Source organism: Podarcis pityusensis (genome assembly GCF_964106645.2).
Source record: "Podarcis pityusensis genome assembly, chromosome: 14".
NCBI classification, from domain to species: Eukaryota; Metazoa; Chordata; class Lepidosauria; order Squamata; family Lacertidae; genus Podarcis; species Podarcis pityusensis.
The window spans coordinates 28,727,446-28,755,346 of NC_138039.1; the positions used below are offsets into that span (position 1 = coordinate 28,727,446).

General features: G+C 43.6%; 1 protein-coding gene and 1 long non-coding RNA gene across 8 annotated transcripts in view; one reads left to right on the forward strand and one right to left on the reverse strand.

The window, feature by feature from the left end:
- The window catches only part of MEGF11 (multiple EGF like domains 11), a 352,698-nt gene that overhangs the window by 157,007 nt on the left and 167,790 nt on the right, over window positions 1-27,901 (forward strand). For 6 of the 7 annotated variants that reach the window (XM_080982103.1, XM_080982104.1, XM_080982102.1 and 3 more), the window contains exon 7: window positions 21,909-21,983. The exons of the other annotated variant lie outside the window; for it this stretch is intronic. In XM_080982103.1, the coding sequence (XP_080838229.1) occupies window positions 21,909-21,983 (75 nt within the window). The remainder of the gene's footprint in view (window positions 1-21,908; window positions 21,984-27,901) is intronic. 7 annotated transcript variants of the gene reach the window in all.
- Window positions 14,047-27,274, reverse strand: LOC308463691. The gene is made up of 3 exons (XR_013979693.1): window positions 27,076-27,274; window positions 22,944-23,040; window positions 14,047-14,220 (listed from the first exon to the last, which is right to left on the reverse strand). It is a non-coding gene; the product is annotated as an uncharacterized lncRNA (long non-coding RNA).

Below are 27,901 nucleotides of genomic sequence, written 5' to 3' on the forward strand. Positions count from 1 at the left end.
CAAGGCCTCTAGTGCTCTTCTGCCAATTGCTGCTGTCTGTTTCTGGCACGTCTTTTTGGTCTGGATTGTGTGCATTGAAATACATGGGTGGTTTCTAGTGTGCTCTTGCCACCTTTGGGGAACACAGGTCAGTGTCACCTTTTGGGATCCTGCAACTATGATTCTCCTAGTAACATCTAGGGTGCTCAATGAATCAGTATTATTTGATTATCTGTTTCTTTCTTTTTACTGATTAAATTCATTTAGATGCACTTGCATGTTACCAAAATGTGGAAAAAGAGAGAGAGAGATATTTTGATTTAGTAAGTTATCAATTATTGGAAGGAAAGTTTGTATTTCAATAGTTTAATTCCTATGCACAGCAACCTACCAGACTATAGGGGGAAGCAGTGTGGGGCGGTGAATTGGATTGCCTCTTGTGTTTGGTCTTGGAGGTCTGGATTCAAATCCCTGCTTAGCCATGGACCTCACTTGGGTGACCATGGGCTAGTCTCTTAGCTTAACCTATTGTCATGATTTATGACCCAGGGATTTTGCAGTGTGCAACAGAGGATACCGAGGTAGTCAAGGTTCAGGCCACTTCCTTGGAATGGGAATCATTAAAATAAGGCTTTGGGCCCCTTCTGGCCAAAGGACACACCTCTGCCACTATCCTCTGATTCAAGAGGTTGAGTTCCTGCAGCATCCGTTTCCCAAGCCTTTCAGGTATCAAAGCCTACAAAGCAAGATGAGGGCTCTTTAACCAGCCAGCCTAGTACACTCCAGATCTGATGAGCCTGCATTAGGCTTTAGCTGGCTGAAGCACCTAGCAGATAACAACAACATCAAGGCCTCTTGGAACTGTCCAGGGTCCTGTTCTTATCTGCTACCCGGGGCTCTTCACTCTCAATTTCTCCTGTGGGCATCAAATTTCCATAAATCAAGACATGTATTTCACACAGTTATTGAGAAGATAAAACAGGATAGTCTCCTTATATAAGTGCCACCATGACTTTTATTTGTGCACAGCCTTTCAGTCAAGTTATCAGTGCAGTTGACAATAAAATTCTGAAAGTACAATAAAGCTAACTAATACATAAAAATAAGCTACACATGCAAATCTATAAAAGCAGTGCTCTCCCCCCTTCCTGGGATAGTATAAATAATAAAGTTTGCTCTTAACTCACAGCCTGGTAGATGTTCAGTTGGGGCCCAATTTTAATCAATTGGCTAAATCTTATAGCACTCATAACTTCCAGCATTTTCTAATGTAGTTCTGCCAGGAAAGAAAAGGAGAGTGTTTAGGGTTATATCAATAGATCAGCTGAATTAAACAGCCATTGTCAGACTTAGACCTTATAGGGCCAGAAATGTATTATCAATGCCTGGTTTTGTTAGCTGACTCCCATTGCTTGTCAGGCATTGCATAAGAACGTCTCAATGAAGATGTTCAACGCCCTTTTGCATTCACTGTTCTGCAAACACTGGGGAACAAAGTATTTCACATGGCTAGCTAGGGTAAAAATCATGGCAGGGCAGGTCACACTGCCTGAGCTTGTAATTGTAGGACAAAGGAATAACAACTTATTCACTGTTGAGGCTGACAAGTACCTTATTGCATGAAAGAGTAAATAAAGAGGACAAAGTGTGTTGGCTTGAGTTTGCTGACATCTTATTCAGTGTTGGGAAGAGTAGGATGAGTCTGGTTGAAATCAGCTAGAATGCAAAACTGAAGTTCCACTGATTATTAGAGAAGTTAGAAAGATGCAGATTCCACATTGAATCCTTCTCTTGATCCCTCTCAGGCACATTTGGTGGAGACGCCAGAAGGGGCCTTACTTGGTGGCTGCTGCCAGACTTTGGAATTCCCTCCTTAGAGAAATTAAACTGGCCCCCTCCTAGTTGTCCTTCCGCCAGCTGGTGAAGATCTCCTTATTCCAACAGGCTCTTGGGAACTGACTGCTTTTAATGAAATGCCTGGTGCTGTGCTGTTTTTTATTGTAATTATCCGTTTGTTTTTAATTGTGTGTGTATATATAATCTTTAATTGTTTTTAATGATTGTTTTCTTGCTATGTTTTAAGCTGCTCTTATTTTATCTGTAAGCTGCCTTGAGTCCCTGTCAGGGGGAAAAGGTGGGGAATAAGGAAATATAATAATAACAATAACCCCTCTACTCCACCCCTTTTTCTTTCTTCCTTTTTGGTCAAGAACGATGGGAATTATAGTCTAGTGGAACCTATCAACCGATAGGTGCACTCTAAATTTTGAGAAGTCTTGGGCAATAAGGAGGAGGAGAAGGAGTCCCAGAAATAGGTTTTTTATTTCATGCAAGTTAATCACATTCCCCCACCCCCACTCTCTGCACCTGGATCACTGAGCATGCTTGTATTTACGCATTCCAAGGAAACTTAAGATGTTATAAGCAATCGATAAAGAGGTTTTCATTTGCAGACTGCACATTTTGAAATATCATCATCCCATCCCATTGATTTTTGAAGTAAAACTTAACCAGCGATCCTCACAGGAATTGTGGAGATTGATTTGTTCACGAAGATACCCTCTGGAAAGAAAACTGATGTTAAAAGTCAAAACAGTTTTGAAGATGTGGGTCTGAATTCAAAAGTTCTCATCTCCTTTTCAATAAATATGCATGCGGGATATTCAGAATGCTTGGTCCCTTTTGGCTTTCTGAGCTAGGCGTTGGATGGTCACCTCGTGAACAAAGCAAGATTTCTCACAAACTCCAAGCCATGAAAGGTCCAAGAAGCATGAGACAAGTTTTTGTCAGGCTGGCATTTTTTAAAAATTATTTTATAAATAGCCAGGAATATTGTAGATCAGTTCCAATGATATGTACAACGGTTTGGTCTTATTTCAGAGAAAATAAGCTTAACTGAAGAAGTGTTAAATGAATTAAGGAAAAATGAAATGTGGATCTAATTAATGGAGTAATTTGTTTTGGTTATAGGTTAAAGTACTTCCCCTGTGTGAAACCCTGAGCAGCTTTTGTCAGTCACTGGGTGGGGTTCATACTGAGCTAGATGGACCAATGATCTGAATGGATAGAAAGCAGTTTCCTATTTGTGCATGTGTGCTCCAGAGTAGGCAACCTGCGTAAGAGTGAAGTCTAAAGGGGGCTTATTCCCCGTGATGTAAATGTGGAAGGTCAGGGCTTTCCCCCACAGTAGCTGCATAGGACAGCACCACATGCATAGGACAGCACCACATTTACGGTACATTGCCTCTAATGAGGCAATTTCTATCACCAAAGGAAGAGGGCAAATGACAGGGCCGGCCCAATATATTTTACTGCAGCAAGTTATCCCAAAGTCTTTAATATCTAGAGCTAGTCTGTTTTTTTAGGCACCTGAGGCAGAAAATCCCACACGTGCTTCCCCTCAAGCAGTAAAAATGCAATACTAATAAATTGCATTTTAAAAAACTGTTTGCTGCCCTTTCACGACACTCCACATCTTCTGCCTGAGTCAGCCACCTTGTTCTGTCTAATGGTAGGACCAGCCCTAATGAAAGAGAACACTGATTTGCATTCAGTTTGCATGTGTTAATTCATAGGCATCGATGCAAATTTAGAAATAATTACTATAATTGAAATAGAGCCTAAGCACATCTCACTGTAGAGGGGAAGACTATGATCAGGTGACCTGTATGTGCCTGGGTCAGTTTTTGTTTTTTTAAGCAGACTTGGATCATACAAACCTACAAATAGCAGATGCCTTCAAACGGAGGAGTTTGTAAAGTTGGGCACTTGACCATCCTAAGGCAGCATCTTACTGAGAGCAGCATTTTTGCATTGGCAATGCGTGGAAAGGAACCCCCTTCCCTCCCGCCAGTATTCTGCTTCCGCAGATACAATTTATCCCTCCTCCATCTACCCCCGTCTTTTATTTTTGCACTTCTTCCTTTTTAATTGATTTTTGTCCTGAAAACTTTGCACTCTTTAGAATCTCTCTCTCGGTCTTTCCCCTATTGATTCTGTCTTGTGGATATGAAAAGATGGAAAGAGATGTGCAGATCCTTTTGTAGTAATTACTCACCACCGCTTCTAAGAAGAGCTCGTGAACTTGAAGCGAATAACCTGCTGAGCTGCAATGAGTGCCAAGGGATTCGGAAGCCACCCAGGTGCCATCACCTTTAACTGTGATAATGTTCTCCCTTCTCCCCTGCCTCCCTTTGCCTGTCCGTTCTCTCGCTGCCTGCACTGCTTACGACTCAACTGCCAGATAGTCCAAAGTCAATTTAGTCCAATGGATAATCCATCTTGCTTCTGTTGCACGTGCAAGAAGAGCTGGCAAGTTCTGGCACACTTTTATTATGCTGATTCATCACACTCTGCTTGGGGTTGCCTGAGAGGTCTGGCAGACCTTGAATCAGCAACAGCAGCTCTTGAGGGTTATTTTTCATTAATAATAAAGGATGCGACCTTCTGCTGCTTCTCGTCATTGATTTGTGATTGGGGAAGAAGTGATTGGCAGAGTTTCAATGGCAGCCTGTGGCCCAAGAGACACCCTCCTCATTATGCGTTAACATTGCCATAAAGCTCGTTGCAAGGATCTCTGAAGCAACCGGGAGTGCAAGAAGTTTAATATCTCCCCTGCTAGGGATGAGGTGGGGGAGAAATACAATTAACTACCTAATTCGCACCTTCCCCAAATCAATAAGCAAAATGCAAAATGCAACTGTGCTTTGAAGTGCTGTTCCCCAACCAAAAGTGGACAGCAAAATACGTTTGCTGGAGAAAAATGTGCGTAAAATGTGCATATCAGTGAAAACGGCACAAAACACCTTGCATTAAGGAACCCTGCTTGCAAATTATATATTGAAAAAAATGTACACTTAACAAGTGCTGAGAAGTATCCCTCCAACTAGGGATGTGGGAGAAATTTGGTTCACTTTGAACTTTAATGCAGATTTCCATAATCTGCAGTTCCAAAAACAATACACAAACTGAAATGCAACTGTCCTTCAAAATTTGCTCTTTTCTGAATTTTGCAATGCAATCCTCCAACTTAAAAAATGCGCAAAAATCTGTATATTACAGGGGAAAGGTACATAAAGATGTGGATATTTCACCCCTCCCATTGCAAGACATTATATTAGAGAAACTTGCTTGCAGAATTGTGCACAAAAATGAGTTTATTAGGAGAAGGAAAATGCTGCTGAATTTTTGTAAGCATTTTTTAAAAGTGCAAACTGTGATATAGAAATAATTGGGAAAATGAGAGAAACTAAAATTTCCAATTTACCCATCTCTTGCACCCCTAAAACTGTTGTTGGAGCGCAAAGCTTCATCCTGTGGAATCCTTAACAAGGCTTATCTTCTCATAACTACCACCATCAGCTCCTGCCCACCGCCACCTGGTGCAGTAAGACAGGATCTAGAAATGATCTAGAAACTGCTTTGTCAGTTTCTAAGCAAGGTATTGGGACACGGGTGGCGCTGTGGGTAAAACCTCAGTGCCTAGGACTTGCTGATCGCATGGTCGGCGGTTCGAATCCCCGCGGCGGGGTGCGCTCCCGTTGCTCGGTCCAGCGCCTGCCAACCTAGCAGTTCGAAAGCACCCCCAGGTGCAAGTAGATAAATAGGGACCGCTTACTAGCGGGAAGGTAAACGGCATTTCCGTGTGCTGCTCTGGTGCCGGTTCGCCGGAGCAGCTTCGTCACGCTGGCCACGTGACCCGGAAGTGTCTGCGGACAGCGCTGGCTCCCGGCCTCTAGAGTGAGATGAGCGCACAACCCTAGAGTCTGTCAAGACTGGCCCGTACGGGCAGGGGTACCTTTACCTTTACCTAAGCAAGGTGAAAGTTCAGCTCCAGCTCCTTCAATAGCAGATCTAGAGGGGGCAAAAGGAGGAGACTAGGCGGTTCCTTTGCTCCTGCTCTCTTCCTCCCTGAGCACAACTGGAAACCGATGGTTTCATGTATCAATTAGTGATCTTACCATTTATTCATTTACTCATTTGATTGGTTGATTTATAGCCCCAATTTCCTCTAAGGAGTTCAAGGTGGCATACATTGCTTTCTCCCCATTTTATCTTAACAACAACCCTGTGCGGTAAGTTAGAGTAAGAGACAATAAATGGTCCAAGGTCACTCAGTGAGCTTCATGGCTTGGTGGGGATATGAACTATGATCTTCTAGGTCCAAGTCTAACACTCTAACCATTACATCATACCAGGACCAGCCCAAGACATCTTGCTTGGATAAGATATTCCCTCTCACCTTATTCCACGTGCAGAAGCCAACCAATCGCCACCTTACTTCAGCACTGTAAAGGAGGTAGCATCCTCCATTAAACCCGAGAGACATTGGCTAGATTAGGGCAGGCCGTGTGACATATGCTCAGACACTTCCCCATTGCTGCCTGCCCTGCAGCATCTACCACCTGAGGCGGCTGCCTTAGCTCTGGCTAAGTAGGGCCAGCCTTGCGCCGTACTAATTCTCACATTCTGCTTCTCCCTTATTTACTCCAGGCAAGAGGTTCAGGATGCATGAATGGCTCAGGACACTCAGAATAGTGCAAGCCACAGAAGAGCCCACATTCCTTGCACAAGTGTTCAGTGTAAAGAAGAGCTGTGTGATGTCTCAGTTAGACTTTCACAAAGGTCCAAATTTGCAAGGTCGTTCACACACTTTTTGTTAAGAAGAGGCAACCATATGTTTCTCATCTTAATTGCCCTTCCTTATCCTCCCTCTCTTTCTTGCCTTCTCCCTGAAAAAAAGAAGATGGTAGTAAAGAAGGTTTATTACACATTAAATTAGTTTCAGTAAGTGTGATCATTAACTAGGTCGTAAAAAGCGGTATTGGAATGTTGCAAAAGAGTACTTTAAAAGAAAACAAAAAAGAAAACCTCACCCTGAGATACTCATTAAAGGCCACTGCCTCTGCTGATACATTTCCAAGGGGCTTGCAATACAGTTGCCCACCTTAACCTAGACTCCCACTTGATGTGTAGGGTGACAGCCATTTCCCACCTGCTGCCCTCTGGACTACAACTGCCTACAGCTCCAGACAGGGGGAGTTGTAGTCCAAAACATCTGGAGGGGTCCATACATGGTCCCTTCCCCCCAATTTCCACAATTCACTTGCAATTGGTTTAATTATGGTGGAGCTCCTTGAGGAGTGACTGCTAGCCATGATGGCTATGCTCTGTCTCCACAATTGAAGGCAGCAATGCTTCTGAGTACCAATTTCTGGAAACTACAAAGGGGAGAGTGCTCTTGTCCTCAGGTCCTGCTTTATGGGTTTCCCACAGGCATCTGGTTCACCACTGTGAGAACAGGGTGCTGTACTAGATGGGCCATTGGTCTGATCCAGCAGAGCTCTTCTTATGAGGGTTTGGCTCCTGGGCTTCTAAGCAGACCCAACTACTTCTGGCAGTTATTTGCCCTCTGCTGCTTTGAGTTGCCCTCCTGCTTCCCAAAAGTCTCACATTAGAATCTAAGGAACTACCTTTGGTGCAGACTAATGGGATCCTCCCCTCCCCTTCATCCTCTCCCCCATCCTGTTTTCTGTGTACAGCAGCACCCATCATTACATTGATGCCATTTCACCACAGGATGCAAGTTCTTCCTTGCAGCATAAACCATTTGTGTGGTCCTTAGGACTCAGGCCCCACTATGGCAGTGTGTGTGTGTGTGTGTGTGTGTGTGTGTGTGTGTGTGTACTTGGCAGCAATTCCTGTTGGCCCAGAGGACAAACTTTGAAGGACTTGTGGGAAACTGAATATTTTGATTACTATTTACGTGCCTCTTTCTGTCTTTGTATTGCTGTCTCCTAAATTCAGAGCCATTCTGGAGAGCAGGAGCAAAGCCCCATCTAAGTGAGAATATTTTAAATGAAACAGCCCAAATAAACTTCATTTTCTCCCAAAACCGGATGCTGGTAATGAAGTTTTATGATCTGTTAGCTTAATGTTCAGGCTTATTACAGCCAGATGCTTTCCAGACTGCTGTGCTATCTTAACTCCATTCCCATTAGCAAGAGCAGAGATTCTGTTTTAGCAAATCATACACCAAGGCCACTCTTAAAAGCATGATAAGAGTCAACAATGGAAGGTCTATCTAGAGCAGGGATGGGAAATCTTTTTCAGCCCGAGGGCCACATTCTCTTCTGGGGAATCTTCCAGGGGCCACATGCATGTACATTTTACCTTAATACAGTAGACTAGTTTCTACAAACACACAAACACACACCCCTCTTTCCATGCAAGTAAGAGGCATTGTCAGAGTTCAATGATGCACTCCACCCCAGGAGGGGTGTAGCCTGCAAAGAGTTCTGAGGGCCAGATGGAAAGTCCCGAAGGGCTATGTTTGGCTCACGGGCCAGAGGTTCCCTCATATAGAGCAGCATTCATTTCCCATAGTAGCCATCCCATTGCTTCTCAGAAACTCACAAGATGTAGTGATGGCCACCAACTGGACAGCTTTAAAAGGGGATTAGGCAAATTCATGGAGGATAAAGCTACCATTGGTCATGACACTAGTCATGATGGTCACATAATACCGTGTGTGTGTGTATTGCCTCCAGTTTCTAGGGGGCAACAAGGGAAAGGGTTATCATGCCCATAGTCTGATGGGCAGGATTTTAATCTGGAACAGTATTCGATTCCCTCTGCCTCCTGTTGGAAGGAATAATGCTCCCCCAGGGTCGGGGGGGGGGAAGATAGTATATCCACTCCTCACTTTGTTTTTTGATTAACACTGAATGGTTGCACACAGAGTCTCCCTTCTGAAGACAGAGGCTTTGCAGATTTCCATTCCAGGCCCTATACGCTGTGTTTCTGGGCATGGGATTTCAAAATGCTTGCAACCCTTGCCCTGACGTCTGAATGAGCCTTAAAACAGCTTGAAACATTCTCAACCAACATTTTTATTAATTTGCTTCATGAACTGTGATGGAGGAAATGTGTGCACCTTCTGTCCGAGTCTCGCTATGCCCAAAGTAATACAGTTGTACCTCGGGTTACATACGCTTCAGGTTACATACGCTTCAGGTTACAGACTCCGCTAACCCAGAAATAGTACCTCAGGTTAAGAACTTTGCTCCAGGATGAGAACAGAAATTGTGCTCTGGCGGCGCGGCAGCAGCGGGAGGCCCCATTAGCTAAAGTGGTACCTCAGGTTAAGAACAGTTTCAGGTTAAGAACGGACCTCCAGAACGAATTAAGTACTTAACCCGAGGTACCACTGTACTGTCCCCACCCATCAGCAATATTCTTTGCATGACACTATTTACAAATGCTACTGTGGTTCTTAAAAATAATTTATGTGATTGTGTACTCCTCTACCTGGGGAACCTCCTGCATTACCCTGAGAGTTCTCTGTGTTACAGGATTTAGATGAGGCATGAAAACACCCCAAAGAATAAAACAAGCTCTCTCTTTATGCTAATTTTTGTCTTTCCAGACAAGAAATAGGCCAAATTCTGCCTCTGGGTATCAGCAGCCAATTCCCAATTTAGTCTGACTCAACAGCGTCTGATTGTGGGGGCGGTGTTAGGAGATTCATCTGCCCCAAGTCTTGTGGGGTTGGATGGAATCCCGCCTGAACTGATACTAAGTGTGGGAATGGTTGGCTGCTTGCCGCACAACTTCAAACGATGAGAGTCTTTGTGAGCCAGTGTGGTGTAGTGGTTAAGAGTGGGGGACTTGTAATCTGGTGAACCGGGTTCGCTTCCCCACTCCCCCACATGCAGCTGCTGGGTGACCTTGGGCTAGTCACACTTCTTTGAAGTCTCTCAGCCCCATTCACCTCACAGAGTGTTTGTTGTGGGGGAGGAAGGGAAAGGAGAATGTTAGCTGCTTTGAGACTCCTTAGAGTAGTGATAAAGGGGGATATCAAATCCAAACTCTTCTTCTTCTTCTTCTGTAACCACACTTCAGTCAGCAAGTGGTTGTCATGCTCCTGTAAAGCACTTGGAAATCCCTAAGAAGCATGTCCTAGTCATGGGTTACTTCCCTTTGTTCCTCCATTGTCCTGTTGTTTTATTAGCTTTATGTCCCAGTAGTGATTGCTTAGGAAAGAGATTTTGGGTTTGAGGTGGATAATGCAACGGAAATGTTTACCCATCACACGGCAGCTAGTGAAAAAGGGAAATTCCAGGCTACAGATAATTGGGAAAGGGATCAAAAATAAAACCACCAGCTTTGTAATGTGTTTAAACAAGGGATGAGAAGCTTTCTTTGCAGCCCAAGGGCTATGTCCTGTCTTGGGCCACATGCCAATGTTGGGCGGGGCCAGATGGAAAAGTGGGTGGAGCAACAGGTGTGACTCTTACCTTTGTACAGTAGGCTGCATTCCAACCATGCAGAAGTCAGTGGTTTCTACACATACAATACACATCTCTGCACCCTGGCCATCAAGAGGCATTGTCACAGTTTATGGATACATCCATTCAGCCATATCCATCTCTCAGCCATGAGGTTCCTCACTCCAGCTTTATACAAATCTCCGGTACTAATACACTTGGAATACTGCATCTCAAAAAGGACATTGTAGCACTTGAAAACGTGTAATAAAGTGCAAACAGAATGAACAAGTGGCTAGAGCTTTTTCCTCCCCCATGAGAAAAGGGTACAACATTGGGGGCATATTTGGGTTGGGAAAAGAGCAAGAGAGAGGGGACAGGGTTGAGGTTTGTGAAATCATGCATGGTACATGAGAAAAACAGACGGAGGTTTTCATCCTTGTCTCCAATTACTGGAACCCAGAGGTGTCATCCAATGAAATTGAATATTTGGAGATACGAGACTGGCAAAAAGAGGTGCTTTGTCACAACACATAATTAAACTGTGGAATTTGTTTCCATAAGAGGTAGTGAAGGGCACTGATGGGCGGCATTAGAAAAGGATTAATGTTCAACAGCCATGATGGTGATGTTCTTCCTTTCATCTTGGAGGAACTATGCCTCTGAATGCCAGTTGCTGGGGATCATAAGTGAAGAGAGGGCTGTTGTTTTACATGCTTTTGGGCTTCCATAGAAGCATCTGGCTGACCAAACAAGTTGCTGGACTAGATAATCTCAAAAGGCTGTTTTCACTTTGCTCTGTCCATTCTCAAAGTCTCCTGCTGTCTCCCACACACCAATCTCATAGGTGCCCCCTTGAAGCATTTGTGGACTCCCTCCCCCTTCAGCTGTTGGGCATGTTGGGCATTTCCTGACTCTTGACATCAAATTCTGGATGCCATAGTTCTTGAAATTGTATGACTAGCTGGATGTTTTAACTGTTGTGTTATATATTGATTTGTCTTATGTATGGATTGTGAACAGCTTTGAGATTTATAAATGAAAAGTGGTATCTTAAGTTTATAAAACAAATAAATAATATTCATGTATAGGGAAGTAATGTAATGTTTGATCTGTAATGTTTCATTTTGCTTCCCCCACCTATTTTCTGATACAGTATTTAAATAGGGAGCATCTGTTTTCTCTGTTTTGCTCCAGAAGGCAAATGATGCTTGGAGGATCTCCAGCTGTTGAGGAGGAGGAAGAGGAGGTTTGTGACTCGTCCTCCAATCACACACAGCTGTACTCTTAAGTGTTGGACTAACATTTCAGAAGTCCTTGGAAGCCATGAAACCTAGTGCTTGGGTTTAATTCAGCTACTTTCAGGGCTTCCTTCCAGCCATACAATTATGTAAACTTATAAGACAGTCAAGTGTTCATTGCACATATAGTGAATATGCTCCTCTGTTGCATTTGACACAACCTCCCTAGTAGTCTAGTTGAAAACAAAATATCTTAAGTTGTTCTTGATGTACTTAGCTTTGGAACATTGAGTATCCGGGGGAGGGAAAAGAGCGGGGGGTGGGGGTGGGAGAGAAACAAATGGCCACTGATTTTCAAAGCAATGCAAATAACTTTGTGGTGTGCCATATGCAAGTCTTCAATCATTTCTCTTGCCCAAGAAATGAAATATGTGTTTGGAAAAATCAGATTGGCAAATAGAGAAATGCTTTGCATATTAATTTGATGTACTTGTTGAGCATTGGCTGTTCCTTAAGACATTGCAAAGGGAGAGGTAGAACCAGTTATTCACTAGTGTAAATGTGGGATGTTTAAATCTAGGCTTTTATTGATGCTTGCAGCAAGGAGATAATAAACGCTTAAGAAAAATCTCATCAGCATCCTTTAGCAGCCTCCAGTAGGGTCATGGCTCTTCCCAGTGCTTCCTTATTTCTCTCTCAAGCTATCAGAAACCGGCAAGTATCACTCACTGCTCTCTCTCGGAGCTGTTTAGCTCTCCCTGGGAAATGGAACCGGCTTGGGATGAGCTGTGGCTCTAATTAGGAGACATTGGACATTTATGGCTCCGGAGGCATCAAATGGGGTCAAGAATAATCTTTTGATCAACTAATAGAGGCATCTGCAGATGGAAGTCACCCAGTCAAAAGTCCTGCTTTGAAAGCAGGTTCTGAAATTAGAAGCAAGAGCTTTGAGGAGCTGAGATTAAGAGAGGAATTGTTTGAGTGGGTGTTTTCGATCAACGCATGGCAGTTGTTGTTCTCAGGCTCTTGAATTCTCTTTGGCAAATTCAGGTAGCAATGGTGACAGTGAGATGGCATGTGATGCTATTAATGAGTTAGTTATGGCACATACGTGGTAGCCTGATTCTAGAGGCAGAACTTGGAGCGAACTCTGCAGCAAGAAAAGTCAGTTTATATGAATGATGCAAAGTGAAGCACTAAGTGGCTTGTTTTGCCCCATTGTTTTCTGCCTCTGCTAGCCATTGGGAGGCCAAAGTACACCACCCGGAGATCCCATAATGGTCTTGAAGTAACTGATCAGGGAATGGCATAGAAATGGTAGCAGCTACTAGCAATGGATGCATCTGTTAATGTTGGTTTCTCTGTTTCTCTTTTTTTCATTCTTAAGTTTCAATTTTTTTTACATCCCACAGTTCTACTCGTTTCTCCTAATATACATATTCTTTGACTCAGTTTTGTCTTGTATGTGTGTTTTTGCAAACGCTTTCCCCCCCAACAGACTGCATTTTTGTATTTTATGTTCACTTAGGTGCATTTTGGGTGGACTTTTAATTAATATATACATTTTTGTAATTCAATAATAATAATAATAATAATAATAATAATAATAAGATTGTGGTGGTGGGGTTATTGTTTTTGTTTGTTGCTATGTTATATATCTGCCCTGTAATCCTCTGATGAAGGGTGGAAAATAATAGTAATAACAATTATTATTATTATTATTCTTTGACTAGGCAACTGCATTGCAAAATTTGGAGAAATGCGAATTCCGAATGAGATCTGTGTTTCAGTTTGCATATTGGTTTGGGAGGTGTCAATTTAGCAGGGTCTTTAGAAACTGTGGCAAGTTGCAGGAATCACAGACATTGCACTCACAGGAAGGAAAGTGACACTCAACTGGAGTCCTTCTTTAAATTTGGATGCTAGGGATGCATGACGGCATTTTTTCCCCATTCTGCCCTGTTTTCATCAAATGCAGCATTGTTCCTGTTCCACTACAGTTCATCTTCTGCCAAAAACGGCATTATTCGTCTTGCTGTCTGCTGTGGCAAAATTACATAATGTATGTAATTTAAAGAATTGGTTACTTAAATTAATGTGCCATTAATGTGCCATAACATTATTCCACCCCATTCATTTCAGTGCAAAGAAAACAGTATGCAAATAGGGGTGGGACATAATCAGTCACACATCGTTTGCGGACTGAAAGCAGCGACAACCGTGAATACCGTGAATACCGATAGCTTTCACTAAATTGATTTCCATTCTGGATATAGGATGAGTAAGCAAACAGAAGCAGTTTCTGGTCTTGTTTCTCTTTCCTTTGGAATCCTCTGACTTCTCTAGCAGAAGCAGGCCAGGTAACTGCTTAACCCCAGCTGTTGTTAGAAGGACTTTTAAAGGGGCAGCACCTTGTTTCCTTCTTCAGGTGTGTCTGGTGTTGTCTCAGGTTGAGGTTTAAAGAACTAGCTTTGAAGATAAAAGTAGAAAAGCAATTTATTAGCTTAATAACAATAGTTCTGAAATCCAGTTACCTTTGCTGCAAGTGAAGTCCTGCTAAAAATCACAAATGGAATTAGATTCCACCACCTTCCTTCTTCTGTCCTGGAAGTCTGTCCAGACTGAGCGGGTGAACATTTTGCCTTCTGGAGGTTGTTGAACTATGCTGGCTGAGGCTGATGAGGGTTGGAGTCAAACAACATCTGGAGGGCATTACATTGGCTACTCCTGACCTAGAGTAAAATCACAAGTGGAATTGTAACCAATATAGATTAGACTCCCCCTCCCAACACACCTATCTTGGATATCTGTCCAGACTTGGGGGATGTTGTTGGAACTTCAGCTCCCGGCATCAACTCCTGAACATTGGCTGTTGCAAGTTGCATTCCAACATCAACTGGAAGGCATTACATTGACTACCCCAGCCTAGATTTGGTGTTTCAAAGGTGAAGAAGCAGAATCTGAACCAGCGGTTGAATGCACATATTCTGCAGCTGCTCAACGGGCTTTTTTTTTATCCTAAGGACAGTTTCTCTTTGCCACTAGAATTTCATTTGTCTTTATTAGGCAGTGATCAGAGCCCTCTGAACAGTGGGCTTTGATCTTGCCTCATGTATCACATTTGCCACTTGCAGGTGCCCTCCCCCCGTTTTGCATCTAAACTGTCATCAAAGTGGGTGTCTTATCACTTTGCTTCCATTCAAGGCAAGAGTGATGAAATGGAACATGCTATCCTATAGACCAGAGGTGCAAAGAGGTGATGTCATTCCCCTCCTTTAGGAGCATAAAAAGATGCTTATTGTTGCTGCTAAAAAGAGATCTATGAGGAATAATTGCAAATGTGCCATGAGAAATTGGCTCAACGACAAGACAATTTCAGAGAAACAGCAGGTAGCTTTTAAAAAGCTATATCATGTAATAAACATCTTGCTGTGTTATTAGGCTTTTGTTTTAAGTTTTTTTTTAAAGGATATCTATATCTATCATCTAGCTATCATCTACCTACCACAGTGTACAGAAGCTGCTGTTTTGAAAAAGTGCCTTGTTTGGTCCATTGGGTTACGGCTGGAATTCCACCCAAGGTCTTCCTGGCTTGAGGCCATTTGGCTGCTGAGATGTTGCAAGGAATGAAAAGCTTTGGGGCTAAAGGAGCTCCCTGATCTTTACATGCAGTTCTGTGCCAAATAATGTGAGGGATCTGGCACTGTACTTAAATTCCTGAGAATCACTGTCTCCTCCACTTGCTTTATGGATGTGGAGGTCAAGTCTTTGTAAGAAGAATCCTTCCAAGATTTGGTCAAAGGTCCATCTGATGCACTTGTGCTCCCAAACATCTGAAGGACACAGAGTTTGGAAAGGTTGTCCATGGCTTTTATATTCCAGACGTGGAAGAAGAATCTGACTTGGCAATTGTATTTATTTAAAGCTGTGTTTTTTATTTCAGTTATTTGTTTAGGTGTTTTAAAATGTATTTTTATTTCTTATGTTCTCTGCTGTCTTTTAATCTCACAACAGCTCTGTGAGGTAGATGAAGCTGAGAGATAATGGCTGACCCAATGAGCATTGTGGCTCAGTGGGATTTTGAACACAAGTCCTAGTGCAACATTCTGACCACATTTGCTTTACCCTCCATTTCACCTCAGTGGCCAGCTAGGTGCTTCTGGGACACTTACAAGCATAGTATGAAAGTTATGGCTTCCCCCATTGCTTGCTCTTATCAGATATACTACCAATGGACATGGGTGTTCCATTGTACTGTAGATGTACAGGGATACATCTTTCAAAAGTATCCTGAAGGGTGAGGAGCTTCTGTGACCTGCTTGTATGGCTACATGATTCCTCAACCTGCCTCTACCTTCCTCAGTACCTTTCCCAGTCTTGCTTCTTGTGTTAAAAGGTATAATAATCTCCACACAGGTTAGAGACACATTGGATGATTCATGAGGCTGGGCCCAATGTCAAATAACTCACAATGATCTTCCTCTTCTATGCAGCTCCTTTGTTAAAACGGGAAGGTGAATTAACCCTGACACCGGGGACAGCCGGCATGGTCAACCAGCAGCTTTTTGAAGGCACAACTTCCATCAGCTTTGACTGTTGGCCTTTCTGGCTGGAATTGTTGGGAGTTGAAGTCCAGCCACATTTGGCTGCCTTGCCTTACACTCATGCAACAAAAGCTCCATTAAGGAAATGATGCAAACTTGCTTCATTTGCCTACAGAATTTGGAGTGGCTGGATGCAGAGGATGATGAAGAGGAAGAATATTGTATAGCATAAACATAGCCTTCTTCAAAGGATGACATGCGATGCAGCCTGGCTGTTCAGGCATTTAATATATATTATTATTTTGCTGTCTCCAGCTTTTTATTGCCAACCTCTGTCATTTCCCCCCCAGAATAAAGACTTATGAGATACTTCTAGTTTTGAATACAAATAGGGTAGGGAAATACTGTGGTGAAACCTAGGAAGTTAACCATTATGAATTAACTCAAACTGTTCATTTTAGTAAAGGTGCTTTGAAGCATCTCAATACGTTCTGCAGCATAAGCTCCCTGGCAGATATTCTTGCACCCAGCTTGCTATTAATTTGTATTTCAACAGGGCCTGTGTATGCACACAGCTGAAGGCACCATAGATGCAGCTGGTCTTCTGTGAATGGGGATCCTTCTATATACTGCTGGCTGGCCTGAAATTATTCCCTTTGAGGTGGCTTTGTCACACTGGCACCTCTATTGTCCGTTTCTGGGCATTAGATCTTGGAAAAGATTGCAGGCAGTTTGTCATTTCCATCTCTCCATAGATTGAATGAAAAACCAGACACAATGATCTCTCGTGGGGGATTTTAGCCACACGCAGAGGCCTTGCCAGTGCCTTGCCTTTTGTGTGTGTGTGTGTGTGTGTGTGTGTGTGTGTGTGTGTTTATACCACCGTCATCTGAAGATTTCATGGCAGTTCACTGCATATATATATCTTCTATGAAAACCTTACCCAAACCTGATACTCTCCAAATGTTTTGTTGTTCCATTCCTATCAGTCTCAGAAAGGGATGGGGAAGATATTTAATATCGTTTGTGATTAAAGGCAAATCTACCTAATTCACACTTTCCAAAACAGTACATGAATCACAACACAGCAATCCTTCAAAATGTGCATTTCTCTGAATTTTGCAATGCCATTTCCCAGCCAAGTAACAGGTACTAAAATGCACATACTAAGGTAAAATGTGCATATAAAGGTGCGTATTGGTGGGGAATGACATATGAAAATGTGTTATACTATAGAGAATATAAAAATTAGAGAATAAGCGTTTTGCAAAAATTCATGGATTGGGTAGAATGGCAAAGAAAAAAGTGTGCAGTAGGAGAAATTTCCACTAAAATGCTGATTAATTTTCATGAGTTTTTTTTTTTAATGAACTGATATGGAAATGTGGAGGAAACTGGCTGACTAGAGCTGATGGAATTAGGGAAATCCAAAATTCCCAGAGGGCACCAGGTTGGGGAAGACTTCTTTATGAAACTGGGGTTTTTTGGGGGGGGTGGGGGTTGCAAGAATTTTGACTTAGGTGTCTCGTTTTGCCCCAGTCTTCACCTCCCTGTGTGGTTCTTATATTGCAAAACAAAACCATGAAACTGGCATTTATCCACAGCCCAATTTTGTTACGTTGGTGCTCATTGTCCATATCACCAGCAAACCTACAGTTGATGGGAAGGTTGGACTAGGTTCCATTTATTCATTCATTCATTCCAAAATGTTTTAGCTTGCTTTTCGCAGAAGAAAAAAACTCCATCCACCCACCCCACCCTGCAAAATGTGATTATAAACTACATTCAGAAGACTTGTGTTGAAAAAGCAGTATAGATATTTATTAGATTAATTTGATTCAGTGAATAACCCATTAGCAGCCTATTTTCTGCATCATGCTTAATCAGGATTGCTTTGGCTTAGTATTTGGGGTTTCTGTTTAACATGGTTGTTTTTCTTCTTAAATCTTTCTGTAAGGTTCCTCCCTGCCCCCCTTAGGGCTGTATCCAACATTATCTGTCCTCTAGTGTGAGAGCAGATAGGTGAGCTTTAATATGACACAACAGAGGCCACAACATCAGTTGCACAACACAATAGTTCTGCTAGCGGAAACTCATTGTGCAACATATGGTTGCACAATAGACTGCAAAGTTACCAGTAACTTGCTTTTATACATTCTCTTGTGTAACAACGTTCCACCGGTGCAAAAACCAGTGGGACAAATATAAAACTAAATGACTTTAACTTAATGCCCTGTTGGATAAAAAACCAACAACAATGAAGGTTTGTAAGTATCTGTTTAAATAAATAAAAAAAAGCTTACCCATTGTGGGCCTTCAGGGGAGGGCAAGCTGAGATTGAAACAATTAGAATAATGAAATAGAAGCAACTGATTGTATGAACAGCCAACAGATGCCAGAAAGAAATCCATCCAGACCTTACATTGCAAAATATAAACCATTGTGCTCTAAGTCATTGCGGGGGCTTTTTTTGTAGATTTGTCTTAATGCATGAAATATAAATCAGTAGGATGGCTGTCTCTTTCTGACACCTGACCTGTGCAATGGGGGTCACTGGAGCTTTTCTCTGAAAGCCCTGCTGCCTATGTTTTCGCCTGTGGCAGGAGGAGAGGCCTCCAGTAATGAGAGAGGGTTCCAAGGCAGATGGGTGCCTAACAATAGAACCAATTGCTGTCTCATTTTGCCCCAAGTTCAGTATTTATTGTGGTTTTGGTTGCATCATTTTCTCTTCACTGCCCTTCTTAACTTTTGAAGAATAAGAGAGGTCTTTTTAAAAAAATAAAATAAAAAAGAAGAAGAAGAATGATGGGCACCCGTCAAGTGACTGTCTATGTTCCTGTCAGCAATATTTCCCCCATCTTGTCTTTTCCTGCCTAAGGAAGCTTTTAAGTTCTAAAAATGTTCTGGCCTTAATTTGTCTAGAGGTTGACTGAAGTGATGTGCATCTGTCTCTCTCTCTCTCTTTCTCTCCCCTTTCTCCCTGCTAAACCTGTCCCTCCACCATCAGCAGCCTGCAGTAGTTCTGGCGTTACAAGCTACCTTTTCTGAGTACAACCTAATCTGAATTGGTTAGTTCAAGATTGCTAAGGCAGAACATCCCTCTCCCTGCCTGCAGTCCTAGGTCACATCCGCACCAAACCATACGCCCTTATACTATGTGAACAGCCATGGCTTACCCCATGGGTAGGCAAACTATGGCCCGGGGGCCAGATCTGGCCCAATTGCCTTCTCAATCCGGCCCGCAGACAGTCCGGGAATCAGCGTGTTTTTACATGAGTAGAATGTGTGCATCTCTGGGTTATTTGTGGGGCACAGGAATTCGTTCCTTCGCCGCCGCCCCCCCAAAAAATATAGTCCAGCCCTCCACCACGTCTGAGGGACAGTGGACCGGCCCCCTGCTGAAAAAGTTTGCTGACCCCTGGCTTACCCAAAGAATCCTGGGACCTTGTTAAATGTGCTAAGATCTACAGATCTGATGAGGAGTCCTGGAACAAACAAAAATGCAGGGAGCCAGCTTACTGAGTTTCCCAGAATGGTTCTTCAGGTTCCTTTGTTAAACAAAACAGGGAATGGGAGGGAGAAAATACCCAAGTTATTGCTCTTTTTTTCTAAATGGACAGGGTGAGCGTGTGTGTAACTCACTTTCTTTTGCCCTAGCAGCCTCTGCATCCTGAAATCATTTTGCACCTAGGACAGACTAATGCAGTTAGGTTTGCCTAACATCACCTGCATCCCATCTCAAGACTTTACAGTCTCCAGACTTTGCAGCGACTCCATCGTGCCTTGTTCTCTCTCCACATCCATCCTTCTGACTGGAACCATAGCTCACTATTCTGCAGTATTGCAGGTGTCCTAAAGGAATTAGAATTACCTAACTGTGACGTTTGTTCCCCCCTCCCCAGTGGATCAACACAGCTCCCTACATCTTTCAAGTGCTACCATTGTTGCTATGGAAATTGCATAGCTTGATCTTAGGTATAGGAGGCCAAGCAGCTTAACTGGCTATGCGAACGTGGAAGATGATTAAGATATATATTTAAATAAATCACTGGGGCTCTCAAATTTGTGTGCATTAAAAAAAAAAAAGCACAAAGCCCCCCACAATTCCAAACGTGTGGAAAGATGTTAATTGAGGCTTCTTTGGTCTTTGTGTTTTTAAATGGCCTGTCTTGGTGTAACTATTTATGAACTGAATTGCAAGGCAGGAATTGGAAATCCAAAGGGCATAACAAATAATGCATTGGCCCCAAAGTTTAATCACTGCTAGTCAAGGAAGACGGAAAAGCCAGCTTTGCTTGGCCTGCAGACACGGCTTGTAATATAGGGCATTGGAATGTCACTGTTCCCTGCGAGTCGAGGGGTGCCCTTGCATTTTAAAAAGGCCGCTTTGAAAGCACTGAGGAGGACTTGAAAGAGCATCTGCCCTCGGCGGTCTGTGCAGGTTGTGTGTAAATGGGGCTCTGCGGTGTTAACGGAGCTAAGCCTGGATTACTGCCTCCATATCGAGATCAAGGCAGCACTGTATGGAGATATTTACAATAAAATATGGATTTATATAGTGCCTGTCTGAAGCGGCACTGCAGCCCGTTGCTCAGGTGACAAAAAGATGTTCCAACTGCTGGTGTTATATGGTGCCAAAATGATGAGGTCTGTGGCAATAGCAGGGTCCTCTGCAAAGAGAGATGTGGCTCTGGTGGCATACAGAACAGTGTCCCCAAAGCAGGGCGTAGTTCCCCAACCCAGATTTAATGATTCATAACAATCAATGTAAAAGTCTGTAGAGCTGCCGGTTGGTGCAACAGTCACCTTAGCTCATTAGAGAATGCTTGTTGCTGAGGTTGTTGCACGTTCTGCCCTTCCAGAGCCACATCACAGAAGCATATGTAAAGATTACAAGTAGACGTAGTGACTTCTTCACCAACATGCTTACATTTAGGGAAACTTTCCTATCTGAAGTGTTGAAGCTCTGTTGTCTGCCAGCTACACTTAAGCCTCCCTCCCCCGGGAGTTATGATACTCATGGACATTCTGTGACATCACAGAAGCTCATTCAGTGGCCAGATTGTGTTTCCGTGCAAGCAGGAGCAACAGCAATAGGCTTACTGCTTCCGCCAATCATGCCAAGAATTAGCTGTGTGGAGCTGAAATAAATATAAAAATGCACGTTTCAAGAGGTTGCCTTTCCTCTGATACTCCCAGCTCACTTTGTGGCTTGCTAAATTTCTGTGCCATTACCTCAGCACTGTGGGAACCTGTGTCAATTAGGCCCAACCAAGCCTCTGGAGTTGGCCTGCCATGTTGAACCATGTCCAGCATGTAATGTCAGGGCTGGGGAAATTCAAGCCTTCAGTGCCAAGGAAGAATTGGGGCAGCTGCAACCATGGCTTCAATTCAGTCCCTTTTTTTTAACTTGGTGCCTTTGTCTGTCACCCTGCATTGCAGGGGATTGAACTAGATGACCCTTGGGGTCGTTTCCAATTCTGCAATTCGATGATTCTTGAATTCAAGCCACAGCTGCAAAGGAAGGTGGCAATTTGTTTATTTTTTTAAAGAAAAATACTGGATTATGTGAAACCTTTCATTGGACTAGCACAAGACTGATGTCCAGAAATATTCTGTGTCTTGTTCCAACGATGGGTAAAAGGGGAGGTTATTTTTTAACAATCAAATGTAGTTTAGTTTCAGTTTGTTCTGTTTTGGGATCTCAGGCCCTTCTGTATTCTTAACTGTGTGTTCTTGTTATGCTGTTAGTGTTCAGTTAAAGATGCTCCCTTTCCTTTCTCTTGCCATCTTTTGCTCTCGCCCTCCCTTCCACCTCGCCTTCCCCACCTTCTTTTCTCTGCATCCTTCCTTTTCGTTTTCCCATTCAATGTCAGGAAGGGCCACCTCTGAAGGGGCACCCGAGCACACGGCAGCACCAGCGGGGAGTAGCAGGAACCACACCGCCAACAGTGAGTGGGTCCAAAACGCAATCTCTAGTGGTGGTGATGGTCTGTCTTTTCTTGTTCTTTGCAAGAGTGTGTTGGCTGGGCTGGGGTGGTGGTGGTGGAAGTGGTTCTGTCCATTCTGTTCACTGTGCATGCATTTTCTTTCCTTTCTCAGCTCTTCTGTGCCATGCATGTCACGCGGCACTCCGTGCTGCGTTCTGTGTGTTTATGTCAGGCTGTGTGTGTGTGTGTTTCTTTTTATTTATTCAGTCATTTGTAAACTGCACTTTTGGTATGCAACAATAAAACAAAAACACAATACCACAGTGACAGCAGGAAAGACCTCGATAACATAGCAGTAAAAACAGGTTGATGGGGTTTTTTTAATAATAAAAATGCCAAAGGCCTCTCTGAACAATGCAGCTTGAAAGAAAGTAGGCATGACTCTTGCTGAAATTGTATTTGGCATAGAGTTCCACAGGGCAGGGCCTGCCATGGTAATGTCTCAGTTTGTGGCCAACTGAACTGCAGGGGAATAGGGGACCACTAGAAAAGCCCCATCAGAAAGTCTCTGGGCTTAAGGAATGAAGCAGTCCTCAAGGCCTTACTTTGGGCCCAGGTTGTCTAGGGCTTTGTGAATTAACAAAATAAATTTGATTCTGACCTGGTAGCAAATTGGCAACCAATGCAGCTCTCTTGGTAAAGAAGTAACTTGCTGCCGGTAACCTGCTCCTGTGAGGAATCTGGCTGCTACAATCTGCAGGAAGTTGCAGCTTTTGGACCGGATGCAAGGACAGCCACACATAAGGCATGTGTCAGTAATCAAGTCTTCAGGTTACCCAAACATGGTAGACTAGCCTGGTCTAGGAATGTTTACAGCCGGTGTGTACCAGTTGAAGCTGGTGGAAAGTATATGTCATTCATATATACGATCGGAAATGTGATCCGTAACTCTCTGTGTATAAATAATGGAACTTTACTCACGTAGGGAAGTTGTCACAGTGTTCATTTGGCTTGGACTGGTGAATAGGGTGATATTCTTCCAGTGGCTTTCCTCGTTTTTTGTTTTGCCTGGAAAACTCTAGGAAGCAATTCAGAAATGGAATCAAATGAATAAATAGATGGGGAGCCTGTTCAATATGTTTTGCTGGCTGAAGATGCAGAGCAAGAAGTCACCCATCCCTAGTTCGCCTTCAGAAGCCTGGTGATCGGATTGCATCCTCCCCCACCACTCCTGTGGCAGCAGGATAGTTGAGGGGCCCAATTGAGCATGCACAATCCTATCATTTAATATAGGGAAATGACTCAGGAGAAGCAGCTGAGGGGGGTTGCCAGCAAGACCTCCCTTCTGACATTTCCCACTTCAGCTTGCTTAATGGTAGGGTTGGCCTTGAGTCCAGTCACAAAGACTGTGCTAGTCTGCCAGAAATCCCTTGAGATGTCAGATTACATGCTGTCTCATGTTTCTTCACAGTTGTAGAGTGATGCTTGTGGACCAATCAAGCCCTCTGTCCTTAAGGGTTTCTGGGGTGGGTGGGTGGATCTTCTCCTCCCTGTTACTCAGGCCTTCCCTACCAATCTCTCTCTCCCAGCTCTCATCTTCCTTCCCTCCTTTCCTTTAATACTGGGATGGGGAACCTCTGGCCCCTGAGCCAAATCTGGCCCACCAGGGCGCTTTCCCATAAACCACACCCACCTGCTCCGCACCTGATAGAATTTTTAACATCTGGTGTGAGGTAGGTATTGATGTGGCTACAAAGGTACGCTCGGGGCCTTAAAGAGAGCTCCCCATTGTTCCTTCGCTAGCTCAAGGCACCCTCCCAATCAGCTGAGGGGCAGGGGGAGTGTGCCTTGCTCCCAATAGCACCAAGCAGTTTACACTGAACCAGAGAAAGCTCCATTTTAGCAGTGGTTTCAGTTCACACTGCTCGGTGACACTGGAGCAGGAAAGTTCTTGTGTTGTGGTTACCAAACACCTGCTGGGCTGCCAGGTTTTTGGGAAGCTCTCCCCAATACAGTTTGACAGGTGAGCGGAACAGCCCTCCTGTCAGTCAGTCATCTGATGGCCTAATGATGCTGGGTGATTGAGAGGTGGAATGTCCCACCTACCTGTCAGAGTTGACCCACGGATGTAGGGCCTTATAAGGAACTGACCCACTGAGTCAGAATCAACCCCACCTTGGCTTTAATGCTGCTGTCCATCAAATTAGTCTAGTCTATGTATATAAAACTAAAAAAAACAAAAACTGCTAGTAAACCATAGGATAAATTATTTAAATTTCTATTTCTGTTGGTGTAACCTGCGATTGCTTTGGCAGGGTCTCGGCTGGCTAAGCCGCTCAGGCAGAGTCAAGCAACAGTTCCCTCCATTTACAGTCTCTGTGGGTTTGAATTTGCAGGGAACTGTTTGTTAAAAATCCTCATTAGAAGAAAATGCAGAAGCTTTTTTTTATAAAGAAAAATAGAATGTGCATTTGGCATTTTATTGCTTGTTGCCCCCAAATAATTTCCTCGTTAGGCAAAAGCGGGTGACATCACACTTGCTAACTACTAGTGAGAACTTCCCAAATCTTTATTATTGTTGGGACAAATCCATTTATGCATAAAAGCTTCTGGGCATTGCCAAAATAACATGATCTGATTGGAATCAGGCACGCGTTCTGCACTGCAGTCTTGGGCTGGTGCCAACAGCTATACAAAGTGAGAAGGAGGATAAGCTGGAGAGCCAGTAATTCTTTCTCTCCTGGTCTTGCACACGCACAAGATGACACCCTATTTCTTTCTCTCTCTCTCTCTCTCTCTCTCTCTCTCTCTCTCTCTCTGCTCTGGATTAATTAATCTCTTCTCAAATAGTCATAAACTCAGTTTAGAGTTCATGCACACCTTATTTTTGAAACCTGGATGCAAAAAAACCCAAAAAACACGGTTTTGGGTTAAAATTATAAAGTACATGCATCATCCTGAAAGCTGCATGTGCATTTAAATGTCCGGGCTACTCTGCAGTAAACACTGAAGCCGGTTCCTTTCCCAGCCACACGTTTGATGCTTAATGGAGGGAAACCCAGTCACTTAAATACTGGCATGCTATGCACCATTGGCAATACTGCTTGCTTGTTTTGCTACTTAAACACCGGTATATTGTATATGTAGATATAAAACATAATGTAGGAATTGCATCCTTAACTCTACTCTGAGAGCCAGTGTGGTGTAGTGGTTAAGAGCGGTAGTCTTGTAATCTGGGGAACCGGGTTCGTGTCTCTGCTCTTCCACATGCAGCTGCTGGGTGACCTTGGGCTATTCACACTTCTCTGGAGTCTCTCAGCCTCACTCACCTCACAGAGTGTTTGTTGTGGGGGAGGAAGGGAAAGGAGAATGTTAGCCGCTTTGAGACTCCCTAGGGTAGTGATAAAGTGGAATATCAAATCCAAATTCAAACTGTGCTCATAAGTGGAGGAGGACTGTAGCTCCGTGGTAGAGCACCTGTTTGGCATACAGAAGGTTCCATGTTCAATCCCCATTGGACTCCAACTCCCATCACCTCTGACCTTTGACTGGTGTGGGTGGGAAGCTTCCAGTGGATGGCTATAAAAGAAGAGTGGACCAATTCATGGAGAAGGTTCCAATGTCTACTAACCTCAATGACTATGGTCTGCCTCCACAGTCAGAGGCAATAATGCTTCTGAGTACCAGATGTTGGAAATCACAAGTGGGGAGAGTGCTCTTGTGCTCAGGTCCTGCTTGCATGCTTCCCACAGGCTTCTGGTTGACCAGTATAAGAATAGAATGCTGGACTAAATAGACCATTGGCCTGATCCAGCAGGCTTTTCTTCTGTTCTTATGAGTTGGAGTCCAGCAACAGCTAGAGAGTGGTTAGCCCATGCCTTGTGCAATAGACACTACTAGATAATACTGATTTAGGAGGACTAATGTTCCAATGCCTTTTAATAAGACAGATTCTTATGTGTGCCTTGAAAGAAACGCTCTTTAACCATCCTGGATGTGCAGAAAATCTGTGGACAAAGTAGGAAGGAACAGATAGGTGTAGAGAGGGGGAAAGCGGTGCAGATTTCTGGCAAAAGATTTGCTTTGTGTTCCGTTGCTAAGTTCCAGGCAGCATGAGACTTGAGTCAGAATATTGGTTCATCTAGCTCAGTGTTTTGATTGGGTGAGGCTGTGCAAGGTCTGAGGCTGAAGCCTTAGCCTTGATCAAGACCCAAAATGAATCGGAGATGCTGGGGATTGAACATTCACAGCCACACACCCTCCTGAGCAAAACTGTCAAGTCCTGTGAGGGATATCTCCATTGTCAGGACTTCTGTACTTCTGCAGTCACAGCAGACGAGCGAAGAATCAAGTACAGCCTAGAACAGCTGGAACATCTTTTGCTCCTGAGAAGGATCTTGGGATTCTATGGGCAACAGAATTTAAAAAGTGGGTACTGCAAAAAAATAAAATAAACAACCCTGCAAATTCAATTTGTGGGGTGTTCTTGTGTTCCTGTTGATGCCATTTTGGATGCAAGTGTGTGAGAGGCTAGACTCCTTCTAGGTGCTTTAATTTCAGCAAATAACCATGTGAAGCATTTCCACTGTCAGAGTTGCTTAATAGGGATGATTAAAGGCCTTCCCGTTTTTAGTGCTGTCTATGTACTTGCTTCCTTGCAAATCTTAAATTCACTTTTTAAAAGAATGAAAGAAGTTCAACAAAAAATGGGGGAAGGGGAAAAAAAGTATGAGTCTGCTCATAAAAGAATGTGAATTTTTAGGAGGAAAGTAGCTATAAATGGCCCTTAGTTTATGGACTTTTCACATTGTAAAAAGCCATCTGCTATAACCATAGCCAGCTTAATTGGAATACGCTGTTCTATTAACGGGTACATGAGAGGTCTGTCAGGAAGAACTGCAAATCACCCCGCTCTTATAGCTTTCCCCTTCTCCTAAGGTTTTTTGGGGGAAGAAACTCTCTTTGCAAGTGTTACATTCAGAGATGTATTTGCATCAGTGATTTCTTGAAGGAGAAGGAAGGATCTGTTCTAAAGACAGCCAAGGTGCAGTCTGTGGAAGTCCCTGGTGTCAAGCAGGCTCTTTTAAAATCAAGGAAAGTTATTCTCACCCACTCACTGTTGCCTTTCTTTTGCTCTGGGTGCTTAGTCTTGCTCAGGCGCACCAACTCCTAGGCGCAGAGGTGTCTTTGGCCCCCTAAATATCTGCTGGCAGGGGGCCAGGCCCCCTCGGTGTTGAGGGGATGGAGTAAGCTGAATGCAGTTCAGTTCAGTAGTTGGCTTCTCCTGAGTGTGAGAGCGGAAGCTGCACCACGCTGGACTCTGTGCTCGGCCTCCTCCCGATGATGCGATGTGTGTGTCATGCGTTGCATGCATGACATCACACACGTGCGACACACACTGGGCTCATGACATCACATGCTGTGCACCGGGCCCTGCCAATCTTGGTCACAAGACGGTGACTCTGGTTTTGCTGGAGTTAAGGACAAACAAATCTGTCAGTTTTGATTTCTCTCAATTTCTTGCTTTACTAACCTTAAGTTCAATTTTTTCCTGATGCAATGCATTTTCGTGCATTATTCTCACTGATATATGCATTTTTATGCACATTTTATGAACACTGTTGGTTAGAGAACTGCATTGCAGAACTTGAAGAAGTAGGGAAGGTTATTGCTACATTTTGTTTCACGTGTTGTGTTAGGAAGTGCAGATCGTGCAAGTTCATGTTAAAATACAAACCAAACCAAATTTCTTCCCCATCTCTGGCTGGAGGTAGCACTTCTCAGTTGCTGAATGGTGCTTTCTCCCGTGTTTAAAATTGCACAGAGCGGTTTAATGTGCTCAGGACTTAGAAAGTTCCTTTCCTCGCCCCCACTGAAGGGTGAGCCTTTGGGGAGAGCACTGTTAGGCCATGTCTCTGTAGCTGGCTGGACTGGGAGAT